The sequence below is a fragment of the Grampus griseus genome (assembly GCF_964374135.1).
Source record: "Grampus griseus genome assembly, chromosome: 4".
In the NCBI taxonomy this organism is placed as follows: domain Eukaryota; kingdom Metazoa; phylum Chordata; class Mammalia; order Artiodactyla; family Delphinidae; genus Grampus; species Grampus griseus.
The window spans coordinates 35,362,459-35,378,249 of NC_138997.1; the positions used below are offsets into that span (position 1 = coordinate 35,362,459).

The 15,791-nt window shown below is 39.4% G+C and overlaps 1 protein-coding gene across 1 annotated transcript; it reads left to right on the forward strand.

Moving 5' to 3' along the window:
* The first annotated feature begins 255 nt into the window (after nt 1–255).
* On the forward strand, nt 256–14,242 carry HSD17B13 (hydroxysteroid 17-beta dehydrogenase 13). The gene is made up of 7 exons (XM_082653178.1): nt 256–611; nt 2,327–2,434; nt 3,451–3,582; nt 5,312–5,418; nt 7,506–7,643; nt 11,044–11,160; nt 13,128–14,242. The coding sequence occupies exons 1-7, from the start codon at nt 402–404 to the stop codon at nt 13,216–13,218; spliced, it is 903 nt and encodes a 300-aa protein (XP_082509304.1). The 5' UTR covers nt 256–401; the 3' UTR covers nt 13,219–14,242.
* The last annotated feature ends 1,549 nt before the right edge of the window (nt 14,243–15,791 follow it).

Here is a 15,791-nt window from a genome sequence, read left to right on the forward strand (position 1 = left end):
CTATACTTGCATTCATTTTAAACTTAATTGAGTATGAGCTGAATACAAAATAAAATATCAACTTTTAAATCAAGGTACATAGATGTCAAATCAGTGCTTGAAAACTAGTAAAATATAGTATTAAACAACAACAACCAAAAAGAAAATCCAGAGAGGACTTTCCCTTGAGTTCCCTTGTCCCCATGCCAAGTTTTTACTAGCAATTGATACCACTTCAAAAGCTCAAAGTGCATCTAACGCATTAGAACACATGGACAAAGCTTGCCTGCAAATCTAGCTTACCTCTGCCAGTCCCATCAACACCTGGAACACAGCTCTTCCCTGGAGCTCTCTGAAGAGGGTGGCTCTTTGCTGGGACTAGACAGGGACTGAACCAGAGGAGAAGAGTACAGAGCAGAGCCATGAATATTATCTTGGATCTCCTCCTGCTTCTGATCATCATCATCTACTCCTACTTAGAATCCTTGGTGAAGGTTTTCATTCCCCAGGGGAGAAAATCTGTGGCTGGAGAGATTGTTCTCATTACAGGAGCTGGGCATGGAATAGGAAGGCATACTGCCTATGAATTTGCAAAACGGAAGAGCAGACTGGTTCTGTGGGATATTAATAAGGTACTGGATTCATTTACCCACCTTTTAAAGTTACAAGTGAGACAGGTGTTTAAAAACTTATTTGACTTGGGGCTCCCCTGGTGGCGCAGTGGTTGAGAGTCCGCCTGCCGATGCAGGGGACACGGGTTCGTGCCCCAGTCCGGGAAGATCCCACATGCCGCGGAGCGGCTGGGCCCGTGAGCCATGGCCGCTGAGCCTGCGCGTCTGGAGCCTGTGTTCGGCAACGGGAGAAGCCACAACAGTGAGAGGCCCGAACTTATTTGACTTAACATTTGCTTATATTTGTATTTGTCTTTCTCGAAGTTTGGTAACTAAATTCCCTGGAGCCTTACTCTACATATGCATCAGGATGGGTTTTTTGTAGTAGTTGTTGTTGTTTAAAGTACAAGTGCCATATTACCCATCACATCTAGTTGCGGAGAGCGAGTTGGAAGAGGACTATGGTCATGGCACCCAATAGCTTTTTTTTTTTAAGATTTATTTTTTATTTATTTATTTATTTTTGGCTCTCCAGGGTCTTAGTTGTGGCATGGGATCTTCATCGAAGCATGTGGGACCTTTCATTCCTGCGTGAGGGCTTCTCTCTAGTTGTGGCATGCAGGTTTTCTCTCTCTAGTTGTGGTGCTCAGGCTCCAGCGCTCATGGGCTCTATAGTTGTGGCGCATGGGTTCCAGGGCACGTGGACTCTGTAGTTTGCACGCAGGTTCTCTAGTAAAGGAGCACGAGCTCACTAGTTGTAGCGCAAGAGCTCAGTTGCCCCTCGGCATGTGGGATCCTAGTTCCCTGACCAGGGATTGAACCCGCGTCCCGTGCATTGGAAGGCAGATTCTTTACCACTGGACCACCAGGGAAGTCCCCACCAGGATGGTTTGATGAAGGGAACATAACTGAGACCTTAGCAGTGATTTTTATGCCATGATATGCAATTTTGATAACATAGACTCAGGAGCCAGGGTACTTCCAAACTGTTTAAATTGAGCAGACAATTTCTCTCAGCCTCAGTTTCCTTATCTGAAATGGGGATAATATTGGGTTGGCCAAAAAGTTCGTTCGGGTTTTTCTGTACGATGTTCTGTAACAGAAAGAACATCTTACAGAAAAACCCGAATGAACTTTTTGGCCAACCCAATACCTCACAGGATAGGCAAGAACAGGGGTTAGCAAACTACAGCCAATGAACCAAACCTGGCCCCAGAGCAGACTGTTGAGCTAGGAATGTATTTTTTAAATGTCTGGCAAGACAAAAACCAAATAAAAAAGAAGAATATGTGACAGAATTTCTTCGTGCCTTCTCTCACATGCACGCAATCCTAAAATTTTTACAATCTGCTAGGTGCTTTACTGCCTATTACATAGTTGGTGCTCAACAAACATATGTTAAGTATATTGTTGAGTATTCTTCTCCATACTCAAACATCTCCTTTCATGATACCACAAAGAGCAACATCTTTCAAGCATGTTCTTTAAGCTATGAGAATGTAGCAAAACAAGTGAAAACTCGTGAGACTTACATGAGCCTTCCCTGGCAGAAAAGCCAGGTATAATCTCTGCGAGTTAGGCAAGCGGTGCCTCTCAGGAAATTTGCTTACAAACAAGTGGGACATTTTGGACGTGAATTTTAATCTTAAAAAAAATTTCTTCTCCAATGCTTTCTCCCTCACTCTTGTCCCCTCACTGACCTACATCTTTTGGAATTTGCTTTTTTCCAATTACAGCATGGCGTTGAGGAAACTGCAGCTGAATGCAGAAAACTAGGGGCCATTACACATGTGTTTGTGGTAGACTGCAGTAACAGAGAAGAGATTTATGACTCTGTAAACCAGGTGAGACTTCAGAATACAAATTTCTTCCCATAATTTTGTGTCCCCTTACATGGAATATGAAAAGGTTCTTTGTGACTGCCTAATTTAAATTAGATTTGTTTTTTTTTTTTAGCCTCTGCTAACTGAGGTAGTTGTGTGAACAAGGAAGGACATAAACCTTTTCCTTCCATATAATCCACTCAACTCTGCCTATTAATTAATTAATTAATCGATTAATTAATCGATTTCATTCTGGTTAGAAGTTTGAGCAGCTGCACAGAGTGACAGAGAAAAGATTTATCATCAGGGAAAAGGATAACTTTCTACTTTCATTTTAGTCCTATTACTTTTGCAGTAATTCCTTTATTTTTTCCTTTAAATATTTCCTCTTTGAGATTTTATTTATGTTGGTGCCAATCTAATCTTCTATAGAAAATATAATATTAATAATTATTATAACAATTTTTAAGGGTAAATATCAAATACAATGGACAAAGCACTCTGAAAATGGTTGTACCCTTTGATTTAATCCCTACAATAACCCTCTTAACCTCACTTGACAGGTGAGCAAACAGATTCAGAGGGTATAAGCCAGACCAGGTCATGTAGCTAGTAGGTGGCAGAGCCAGGATTACTCAATTAGTACTTTAAAAATATTTGGTAAGAACTGATATGTCAGACTAAGGTCATGTAGCTAGTAGGTAGTGAAAACAGGATTACTCAATTAGCACTTTTAAAATATTTGGTTAGAACAGATATATCAATCAACACAAATATTAATTTCATTTTATTGGTAAGTTTCAAAAAATATCTATGATGTACTGGGTACTGAAATTTAGCTGTTAAAAAAAACAGTTTACCCCAGCTTTATGACAGTGTCTTCTTGGCAAGCACTCTTTGGACTAAAGCTCTTTCCTGCCTGAACTCTGAGAGATCTCATCAAACAGAATAAAGAATCTAATCCCTGGATGATATCAGCCCCAAAACTTTAAGTTTCGATACTACACCCAATGAACGTGTTCTTTCTATTTCAACAGGTAAAGAAAGAGGTGGGTGATGTAACTATCGTGGTGAATAATGCTGGGGCAATATATCCAGCTGACCTTCTTAGTACAAAGGATGAAGAGATTACCAAAACTTTTGAGGTCAACATCCTAGGACATTTTTGGGTGAGCGTGAATCAGAAATATTCCTAGTTTGTGTATGTCTGACAATTCCTCTTAAGGTACATGAAGTTCATAATTGAGTTCACATCCTTCTGGATGGGAAACTCCATATCTTTGCCTTAAAACAACAATCATCCAATATTCGTGTCTCTGACAGAAGGGCACAGATTTCAAGGGGACGTGACTCACCAGAATGTAGGCTAGTTAGTCTGCCTTATCCACCAGTACCTAACACAAATCCTGGCATGTACTGGGCACTCAAAAAATATTCATGGAGCTTTCCTAAGGATTGTCAGTGTACACCTTTTCAGTGCTTTAGAGAAAATACATACAGTGTACATTCACTTGTGACCTCATGTCATGGAATTTTAGAACAGAAAGGACAAAGAACTCACTACTTGGGTTATATAGGGGTTGGGGGTGCTTCTGGCTGGAACTCTGAGCAAAGCTCTAGGTCAGGCTGGAGCTTAGAGTTAAGGCTCTACAGACCTCTTATAATTGTTTGGTTTTGTGAGACACTGAAATATGTCTTTGTAGAGAGCATTTATATGAATTAATCTTCCAGTGCCTCAATATTAGTGTAGAACATAGGACAGATCTGGATTCTGGAAGAGAGAAGAAAAAAAGAGATGTATTCCCCCATTTTCCCAAGCCCCTCACACATGCTAATGAGAATTAATTATTATGCCCACCAAACTACTTAGAGACCCCATGTATTCGTTGTCTACAGCTGCATAACAATTATATCAAAACTTAGTGGATTGAAGCCAGAATAAATGTTCATATTCCTCTCACAGTTTCTGTGGGTCAGGAATTTGGGGGTGGCTTGGTTTGGCAATTCTGGCTCTATGAATTTGCACAGGGTCCATAGGGTGCATTTATAAAATAGTATTGATATTTCTCACCAAACAGTAAAGCTTTTTGGAGGTAAAGAAAGACTTTTTGTTTCCTGTAACATCAACATATAATGCACAGTATTACAAATAGGGAGATACTAATCTCCCTAATCATGGTACACAATGACCATGGGTCAGTACAGGACTCAGCTTTTTCTGCTCAACTTGATATAGGTACACAAGATTTTAACTCTTCTCATTAGCAAGATAAAGCCCCAAACAAACAAACAAAAAATTACATGATACCAGATTACCATACGGAATTTTCTCAGCTCTGAAAACTCTGAATTTTTCCCTTAATAATATTGTTTAGATGATGGATCCATAAAAGAGATTTTTGATTCCCTCTGAAGGGAAGAAGAGGGATTTTAAGATGAGTTCTTGGCATGTGGTATGCAGTGCACAGCACTCGATGCCAGCTCAAACCAATTGTTTTAATCTTTTTTTCATTTCTGTCATCGGTGGAGAAGTAATCATGGAATCTTGGCATGTATTTCATTTCATCGAAAAAGTTGTCTTAAATGACATTTTGTCTTAAAAGTAAAACTACCGGACTTCCCTGGTGGCGCAATGGTTGAGAGTCCGCCTGCCGATGCAGGGGACACGGGTTCGTGCCCTGGTCCGGGAAGATCCCACATTCCGCGGAGCGGCTGGGCTCGTGAGCCATGGCTGCTGAGCCTGCGCATCCGCAGCCTGTCCTCCGCAACGGGAGAGGCCACAACAGTGAGAGGCCCGCGTACCGCAAAAATAAAATAAAATAAATAGAATAAAACTACCTAATTTGGAAACTTAACACCTGTGTCATTGTTTCTTTTGGTTCCGCAATGATCCTGAAGATCACAAAGGCACTTCTTCCAGCGATGATGCAGAGAAACCATGGCCACATTGTCACAGTGGCTTCACTATGCGGCCACGGAGTGATTCCTTATATTATTCCATATTGGTAAGTATTACTTTCTAGTAGTGCTATATATTTTTACACTTTTAAGGTTTTATTAGACCTCAGATTCCAGTCCTCATAACAGGTAATTTGTTTTATTTTTCTTTATTTTATTTATTTATTTCTGGAGAGCTAGAATTGTGTTTTCTTCATTTTTGAATCTTCTTAGAACAAAAAGTCAAATGCCTTGCAAAAAATAAAAGCTATAAAAAGTCTCATAGCAGATAATTTGGATTTACAGAATGTATACAGTAGTTTAGAATAAACTCTTAAAAATGACTTCTCCTAAAACAAGGAAACTGGTTTTAAATGAAAAATCATTTAAAATATTTTTAGATTTCTGAAAACTCCTCCACAGAGCAATGAAAGAAAACAGTAATGCCAAGCATGTTTCCATTGTATCCTGGAATGAGTAGATGCTCATAAAGGAAATAAGGAACTAAAAAACAAAAATAAAAAAAAAAAAAAAAAGAAGGAACTCACAGACTAAGAAGCAAAATATAAGGAAGTCCAAATGAACACAAATCTACGCCATGGCCTGCATGCCCAAGATAAGCTAAACAGAGTGGCTCCTGGATCAAAACATTTTTCAGTGTGCTTGTGCCATGAAAGATTGTGTGTGTGTGTGTGTGTGTGTGTGTGACAGAGAGAGAGAGAGAGAGAGAGAGAGAGGGATTGAGAGAAAGCCTTTACCGTATTAAAAGATGCAGATAGCATATTCCATGCTCTACCAAGGACATAAGGAAACGAAAGTGGGAACTCCCTAAAGACACACTATTTGCAAAATATCTTTTCTTCATACACTCCTTCAATGGCATCTCATTTCCTTATTCTGGTCTTATATCAACCTCATAGAAAAATTTAATTTGTTAACATTTTGGCCAATTCTTTTTGTAATAGCCAATACATGTGTATCAGTGGGTGGGGATGGGGGTGGATAGTTAGTTGGTTTATTACTTACCTACACATCCATGTTCAAGGTTGAATTTGGTCACGGACCAAATTATTTCTGACACCAAATGTAGTCACAGATGTAGTTAATTTTTGCTGTAGGTTAAGGTGTCCTTGCACATACATATGGTTGTTTCAAGCTGCCTCTAGCATCTTAAAACACAAATCAGAATTTCACAGATTAAACATTTAATATTGTTTTAATGTTTAGAAATGGGGAAACCCAATGTAACAATTGTTTTCCTTTTTTCTTTTCTTTTAAGAGAGCAGCCAGCCTTTAACTTTATGGTTCTTGTCATCTGAGTCAAAAATACAATTAACATTACATAGCTTCTTATAGGTAATAAAGTTATTATGCATATGCTATTTGATTTAATCCTCAAGATGGCTCTATATTTTATTACCAGCATCTTTTTATAAATGAATTTTATTTTGTTTTTTGGCTGCACTGTGCGGCGTGTGGGATCTTAGTTCCCCAACTCAGGATCAAACCTGCACCCCCTGCATTGGAAGCGCAGAGTCTTAACCACTGGACCACCAGGGAAGTCCCTATCACCAGCATTTTAAAGATCAGAAAATCAAAGGAAGAAGACAAAGTAATATGTTGAAGGTTGCACACACTAACACACCCACATCACCTGAAGTCTTTTTACTCCAGATCTTCACAATGAAATTAAGAAGCCAAAGTGAACTCCGCATTTCAAAAGAGAAACTATCAAGAGAGAGAGAAATGTATAGAGTCCCACAGAAGTTTGTTAATACAGATATTAGTTACATAGTTTTTCTAAACATGATTTTCCTGATTCATATTTTTCAAAATAAAAACAGCAGTAAAAACTGATTAGAAAACAGTTTAAAGATTGAATGGAAAAACCTTATAGGTAGAATGAGCAGTAAGCAAGTCAATCAAAGTTATTAAAATTTGTTCTATTGTTTATCACCGCTAATTAAAAAAATCGGTAAATTCAGAATTCAGTGAAATCAGATAAGAAAATGTAAATGAAAATAGATGACCAAGTGGAAGATTTGGGGGTTTGGCTTTTATGTGTTCTCAAACAAAATCAACATTTTCCTCTCACAAAAAGCTGAGGAATGTTTCACTTTCCCTTAGCTAACAGGGGTGGATAATTCTCTTACAGTTCCAGCAAATTTGCTGCTGTTGGCTTCCACCGAGCTCTGACATCAGAATTTGAAGCCTTGGGAAAAACTGGTATCAAAACCTCGTGTCTCTGCCCAGTTTTTGTGAATACTGGGTTCACCAAAAACCCAAGCACAAGGTAAAGTCAAAATCAAGTTAAGATGGAAATATGGCATGAGAAATTGGTATGAAACCTACATGAGAAATTTTTAGGTGGGTCAAATGAGAAAATAGAAAACAAAAAAACGAAAAAGGAAAAACATTTTTTCTTATTAATGTTATTGTATTGCCTTTATGTTTTCGCTTTGAAATTAGATGAATAAAGGGGAAAAATGCATTAGGGGCTAGTAGAAGTGATCAGCTGCCAATGAATCAGGCGTTGGGTATTTATTCGTGTCCAGGTGAAAGACTCAACACACACACAGGTGTTAAGAGGGAGTGAGAATGGGGGTGGGTCAGATGGAGAGGTCTTCCCGGGGGTGATGGCAAGAGTGTCCTCTCCTGGAAACCACACCCCCAAAACGAATGTTACCTCACCTCCCCCCTCCCACTCGCGGTTCATCCTCCTCAATAGAGTATGGAAAGGCACAGGTATATGCCCCGTTTCCATATTCGACAGCACTGGCCACAGAGCTAGCACAAAGTACTCCAACATCTTCCAAACTTGCCTGATCCTAAGCGTCATCACTGTGCTTATATAAAAAATACATGTTCTTAGGCTCTTCCTTAGAGATTCTGATTCAGTAGAGTGAAACGAGCTCCAAGAATGTTTTGCTTTGTTTACAAGGAAACCAGGTAACTCTGGAGGCAGGTTTGCAAAACATTGACATAGTAAATATAACCACATGCATTATGATCATGGCTACCACCCTGTCCTCCTTTAAAATACAAACGTTCCGAGACTCCCTGGTGGCGCAGCGGTTGAGAGTCCGCCTGCCGATGCAGGGGACCCGGGTTCGTGCTCCGATCCGGGAAGATCCCACATGCCGCGGAGCGGCTGGGCCCGTGAGCCATGGCCGCTGAGCCTGCGCATCCAGAGTCTGTGCTCCGCAACGGGAGAGGCCACAACAGTAAGAGGCCCGTGTACCGCAAAAAAAAAAAAAAAAAAGCAAATGTTCCTAGAAGCGGCAATAAGCTGAGTCTTTAACCCCTCAGTCAAGGTGAATTTCTTTTTTTTTTTTTCTAAACTGAGAACTTTTTTTTTTTTTAAGTTTATTTATTTATTTTTGGCTGCATTGGGTCTTCCGTTGCTGCGCGCGGGCTTTCTCTAGTTGCGGCGAGCGGGGACTACTCTTGCTTGTGGTGCGCGGGCTTCTCATTGCAGTGGCTTCTCTTGTTGCGGAGCACAGGTTCTAGGCACACGGGCTTCAGTAGTTATGGCACGAGGGCTCAGTAGTTGTGGCACACGGGCTTAGCTGCTCCACAGCATGTGGGATCTTCGCGGACCAGGGCTCGAACCTGTGTCCCCTGCATTGGCAGGCAGATTCTTAACCACTGCACCACCAGGGAAGTCCAAGGTGAATTTCTTGACCAAGTACTTTGTTTCTGGTAAAGGAGGATTTGAGACGATAAGAGAGGAGAAATTGGCCCTGAAAAGAGGAATAAAGCGGAAAGGTGAGGATAAGGACCCTAAAATTAATACACCTGCTTCACAATTTGCCTCGATTCTAATAAACATTGTGCTACAGGTTAACAAAATATACTGAGCTTGCTAATCTGAAGCCAATTTATTATTGGAAAGGAATTAGTCCTAAATATAGTCATTCAAAGGAGCTAACAAATTCCCTTTTAAGCTCAGCCTCGTTTGAAGCTACTGACTCTGAAACTCTGAATTAGCTGCGTCATCTCCAGAGCTGTAGCCACTCCCTGGCAGTTGAGTCCTTAACTGTGTTAGAACACAAGTACTTAACAAGTACACGGTACTGTACGTAAGTAAATACAGTGATATAATTGGGACTCTGGGCTCAGTTTTCTGAAATAGGAAACTGGGCCCAATACAAATCCTCTTGGTAAGCATTCAGGCTTAGTGTGAGCCCAGAGTACCAGTTCTTCCAGAGGGGAAGGCAAAATAGATGACAAGAGTAAGGCTAATATGATCTCGGGTATGTGGGTTCCTGGGGGTGACCCTGGGGACTGACCCAGGCAATGCTGAAAATTTGGAATTGGTATCACCCAGACTACCTGATTCTGAACTTCCTTGACAAAGGCTAACATGTCCATATACTAATGTGAGGCTTGGCTACAGACAGGGTTGATAGACCCAGGTAGGGGAAATCAGGGAGGGAAGAGGTAGTACCCAATAATTTAGAAAACTATTGATTTGTATTACTCTCTGCTGGCTTGCCACTCAAAGTCATGGAAACCTCAATCACATAATAATCTGAAGTAAATCACATGTATCTCAGGGAAGGAAGTTATAACAGTCACTACTTACTTAACTCCTCCGCACAACCTTTGTATTCTCTAAGCCATTCAGCCTATGCCTAGACAACTTAACTTTGGTGCAATACTTTCAATCCATTTACATTTTAATTTCCTGTCATCATCTTGCATTAATGGGCATTCTATACTGGCCTGTGGTTATGAATACTTCTCAAGAACCCATGTATACAGTCTTCAGTATAATCAAGGTCACACCTCTAGTTGTAATGTAATACTCCCTATGCATGTCTTGAACTCTCATTAAACTTCAGCATAGGCAAGTCAGCAGTGAATCTCAAGTACTAAATGCCCTCAAAACAATCCAGCTTTGTGGGATACCTCCACAAGAAAACAAGTGTACTTAGCTATAGATTTCTCTTCTCATATCTAACAAGCCCTGAAGAAAGATGCCACATGTTTCCTTTCTGTCCTTTGATCAGTCCTACCCACTACTCTTCCTTGCCTGGCTCCTCTTCTCTTCTATTATCTAATTCCTCACCACCATTTTGATGTTTTGACTGAGTGAGCCATGAAACACACCTACTGGATGTGAAAGTAGTAGATTGTGATAACAAAACATCAATGTGGCATGGGGGAGGGAAGGCAGGTGGCATTTGTGCAGTGAATCCTGGAAGCTTTTATTTTATTATTATTATTTTTTAAATAAATTTATTTATTTAATTTATTCTTTATTTTTGGCTCCGTTGGGTCTTCGTTGCTGCGTGGGGGCTTTCTCTAGTTGCGGCGAGTGGGGGCTACTCTTCATTGTGGTGCACGGCCTTCTCATTGTGGTGGTTTCTCTTGTGGCAGAGTACAGGCTCTAGGCTTGTGGGCCTCAATAGTTGTGGTGCACGGGCTCAGTAGTTGTGGCTCGTGGGCTCTAGAGTGCAGATTCAGTAGTTGTGGTGCACGGGCTTAGTTGCCCCATGGCATGTGAGATCTTCCTGGACCAGAGCTCGAACCCGTGTCCCCTGCATTGGCAGGCGGATTCTTAACCACTGCGCCACCAGGGAAGCCCCTGGAAGCTTTTAAATCCTAATTAGTGAAAAGATAATTTTCCTGCTTTTGCTAATTATAAAAAACAACAAAAAGGACCAAACTTTTCTTTTTAATCACAGACTATTCCCTGTATTGGAGACAAATGAAGTTGCAAGAAGCTTGATAGATGGAATACTTACCAATAAGAAAATGATTTTTGTTCCATCATATCTCAATATCTTCCTAACACTAGAGAGGTAAGTACAGCAAAACACCTAAAATACTACAACACTGATAGAGCTATCATTATAGAGTTTTTCAGTTGTGAAATTTGCCATGGAAATTCTCCATGCCTGGGGAGAAGAGTTAAGTTTCCTCTACTATTACCTTACTCAATCTATAAAAAGAGAATGATTCATTTTCTCTACTCCATCTATTACCTCTGGCCAGTCTTTGCCAGAGACTATTCTAACTGAAGGAAAGACAGTTTAAAGAGAGAAAGCAATATGGTGAACTAGCTAAAAATAAAGGGTCTATAAAGAAGCCTGCTGGGGGTTTGATTAAGACTGCATTGAATCTATAGATCAATTGGGGAAGAGCAGACATATTAACAATATTGAGTCTTCAAATCCAAGAGCACAAAGAACACAAGGTATCTTTTTATTTTTTCATCTTTCTCAATATGTCTACACAGTATTTTGTAGTTTTCAGTGTACAAATCTTACACACCTTTTGTCAGGTTTATCCCAAAGTATTTCATGGTTTTTATGCTATTGCAAATGGCATTTTTTTAAATTTTCTATTTCCCATTGTTTGTTGCTAGGATATATTTGATTTTTGCACTTTGATCTGTATTTAGCAACCTTGCTAAACTCACTTCTAGTAGCTTTTTTGTAGATTCTAACAGACATTTTTACACAAATGATCATATTTCCTGCAAATAAAGATACTTTTACTTCTTTTTTTCCAGTCTATATGTTTTTTATTTCTTGCCTTATCACACTGGCTAGAACCTCCTATGCAATGTCAGAGAGGATTGGTGAAAACACACATCCAAGTGTTGTTTCTGATCCTCAGAGGAAAGTAGTCAGTCTTTCACAATTAAGAATGATATCAGCTGTAGATTTTTTTCATTTTCTCTTTATCAGGTTGAAGAAGTTCCCTTCTATTACTACTTTGATGAGCATATTCATCAAGAGTAGATACAGATTTTGTCAAATGCTTTTACTGAATATGTTAAGGTATTATGGTCTTTCTATTTTAGTTTGTTCATATGGTGCATTACACTGACTCGTTTTAAAGATTAAACCAACCCTGCATTGTAATGTCATTGTCTGATTTTTGTGTCAGGATAACACTTACCTCATAAACTGAGTTGGAAAGTATTCCCTCCTCTTCTCTTTTCTGGAATAACTTGTGTTGAATGCGTATTATTTCCTTCTTAAACATTTTGTAGAATTCAACAGTGAAACCATCTGAGCCTGTTGTTTAGCCTCTTAGCTAAACAATAAGCTCCTCAAAGGGAGTAGCCGGTTTTTTTGTTTGTTTGTTTTGTTTGTTTGTTTGTTTTTGCGGTACGCGGGGGCCTCTCTGTTGTGGCCTCTTCGTTGCGGAGCACAGGCTCCGGACGCGCAGGCTCAGCAGCCATGGCTCACGGGCCCAGCCGCTCCGCGGCATGTGGGATCCTCCCGGACCGGGGCACGAACCCGTGTCCCCTGCATCGGCAGGCGGACTCTCAACCACTGCGCCACCAAGGAAGCCCGGGAGTAGCTGTTTTTAAAGTACTTTAGTCTACCTGATTATAGAGGGCATAATATCAATAGATATTCAGTAAAAACTCAAGGAGAGGTGGAGAGGCAGATGGAATGGATTCTGGTGGTGTTGCTCTGTGAACTCTTAGCATCAGGATTCATTGACAGTTACAGCAATAAGCCTAGATCTTCAGTTTTAGGTCTTTACTCACATAAGATTTCATATAATAGTTTACTAATATGAGAAGGTGAGAAGAGTGGTATATATCAGTGCTTTCTTTATATTTGCATAATATTTGAACTGTGAGTATTAAAAGATACACACAAAAAAAGAGAGAGGTAGACGTGAAGAAAGAACAGAAGAAAACTAAATGCAAACCAGATAACTCTCAGGGTATTTTTAACTGACAACAAAAAAGAACTCTGGTGTCAAAGATTTTAAATTGAAATTTTTTCATCTTTTTTTCATACAGATTTCTTCCTGAACGTGCCTTGGCAGCCATAAATCATGTACTGGATATTCAATTTGAAGCAGTGGTTGGCCACAAAACCAAAATGAAATGAATAAATGTGCTCCAGGCTGAGACGTATGCACCTTAATGATGTGGAACTAAGTTTAGAGTCAATGCTTCAAAGCTCTGTTTCACATTTTTCAATGCCATTAATATTAAAAACATTGGTTTGACACTAGCGGTGGTCAAATGAACAAGACTAATCACCTGTCTTTCTATTTCTCAAGATTATTTCTGTAGTTTTAATAGTTAGATCCATTTTTTATTCCATGCCTCTTAAAAACTTCTATGCTTACATAAACATACTTAAAAGGGTCATTTTTCTTTAAGAGATTTCATTTCTTTTCTTTCCGTTTAAAGGTGGACAAAGCTACCTCCCTGACCGTAAATACAAAAAGAACTTATTTACAGAGGGAAGTTTTAAGACTGTTCTTAAAGTAGTCTTCCAAACTGTAGCCAGGCCACAGAATGTCAGCAAGTACACAGTGTGAGTGAGCAGTTAGAGATCAAGTTAAGCAGGCAGCTGTGCTCCAAAAGGCAGAAAGATTACGCCTATGAAACTCAATGTTTGGGAGCTTTCTGTAGCTTCTCCATTTTTCATCAGCCCCAAACAGAGCTTTCTCACCTGATTCTGTCCCTTATATAGCTCTTATATCCACCAAGAGTGGACCCTCCACACTTTCTGCCCTTTTTATAATCTCTTAAAATACTATGACATTATAAAAGGTGACTCTCTCTTGAATCTCAGAGTATCTAAAATTTTAACCCCATGGTAACCTCTTCTTTGTAGTTTATGCTTTCACATATCATTGGTACCAGAGATGTTTAGACAGTTTTGAGCTTCAAAAATGAAAGCTAACACAGGGAAAGGAACTAGGCTGGCTACCTAATAGTGCACCACAGATCTGAGAGATGGAGGGGAAAAGAGAGTGGTCTTTTTTTTTTTCTTAATAGAAAGAAAAATCTGATTCCAACTACGTCAAGAATAATCTTGTTTTCTGTGTTTTTCACACATGTTATAGGCTGCTTTTACATCGACTATCCTATTTTATCCTCATTAAAAACAAATCATTAATAAAAACAATTTCTTAAAAACAAATGATAAATGTGTTGTTGTGCTTTTAAAAAATGACCTCTTGTAGTTATAAAATTAAGAGTTTTGATTTCTAATCTCTGAGTCTCTGTGAGCCTCCTTCAGGAAGCAAGGATCTGGGTGGTAGCAGAGAGATCTTGCAGATGTTGAGGGGAACAAGGGGTTCTCCCAACTCCAGCTTCTTTGACAGTTAGGAGTGTTGGTGTATGTGCTGAAACTTACTGAGTCCTTTGTATGTGAGGCACTGAGCAGAGTACTATTGTTTTACGATTTTTTTCCTTGTTACTTTGGCAATAATTTTTGTTCATGATATTCTTTTAATTGTTTGCCTTAAAACTAAGAATTTATGAGAGAAACCTTAAAATGTATTATTTTAAAAGTATGATTATAAAACTTCAAAAGATGAATATGTATAGTAAAAAATATAAACCCACCCCGCACGATCCCAGTCCCTAAATGTACTATTAATGTACAATCTTCCTATCTTTTTCTAATGCATGCACAAGCACATATATGAGAAATACATTACATTCTTTTACTGCATGTGTTACACAAATTGTTTCAAGACACGCATTATATTCTGTAACTTGCTTTTTTAACTGACCAACACATGCCCAAAGCCTTTTCTTTCAGTATATAGAGTTTAACCTCATCCTTTTTCAGGGGCACACAGTACTAAATGGTACTATATTTGATCATTCCTTTGTAATATAACATTTAGGATGTTTCCGATTTTTCTCAATTTATTTACTCTTTATTTACTTAACAAATACTTATTGAGTGTCAGCCACAGTTCTAGACTCCGGGAAACATGAGTGAATAAAGCAAACTTCTTGCCTTAATGGAGCTCACATTCTAGTAGGACAAACAACAGACTGCAGATATCATGAGAGAGAGTTTCTAAAGTAATAAGAGTTGGGACTTCCTGGTGGTTCAGTGGTTAAGACTCCAAGCACCCAATGCAGGGGACCTGGGTTCGATCCTGGGTCAGGGGGTTAGATCCCACATGCCGCAGCTAAAGATCTCGCGTGCCTCAACTAAGACCCAGCCCAGCCAAATAAATAATAAAATAGTAGAGTCAAGGAAGATCTCTCTGAGAACTAACATTTTTGGGTAGAAATATGTGTGAAGTGAAAGCATGGCCTGTGCAAATATCTAGGGAAAGGAAAGTGCAAATTCTGACGAAGGAACAAACTTCTCTGAAGAACTGTGTGAGGGCCACTGAGGCCAGAGTGGATGAGCAAGTGGGCAGTGTTGTAGGTGACGTGCCAAAAGAGATACCAGACTGTTGGAGACCACACAGGCCACAGTAAGAAGTTTTGATTTTTCTGAGTGTGAGAGAAAGGATCTGAGGATTTGAGTTAGGAACTGACCCATATAAATGAAATCCCAACATTAGATGCAAAGAAAAACTTTCCCTTTTTAGTCCAATTTTTGGCTTTAAGCCTTTGTGAGTGAAACTCAGAGAAATACATGGAAGCACAAGTATCGAGCTCTCTTTTTCCTGTATACTTTGACTATTGACTTCTTCC

What these genes read in the sequence shown, in the direction of transcription:
- HSD17B13 (XM_082653178.1), top strand. Translation starts at nt 402, where the DNA reads ATGAATATTATCTTGGATCTCCTCCTGCTTCTGATCATCATCATCTAC. An exon ending in ACATCCTAGGACATTTTTGG is followed by an intron (nt 3,583 to 5,311) that starts GTGAGCGTGAAT and finishes ATGATCCTGAAG; the next exon opens with ATCACAAAGGCACTTCTTCC. An exon ending in ACCAAAAACCCAAGCACAAG is followed by an intron (nt 7,644 to 11,043) that starts GTAAAGTCAAAA and finishes TTTTAATCACAG; the next exon opens with ACTATTCCCTGTATTGGAGA.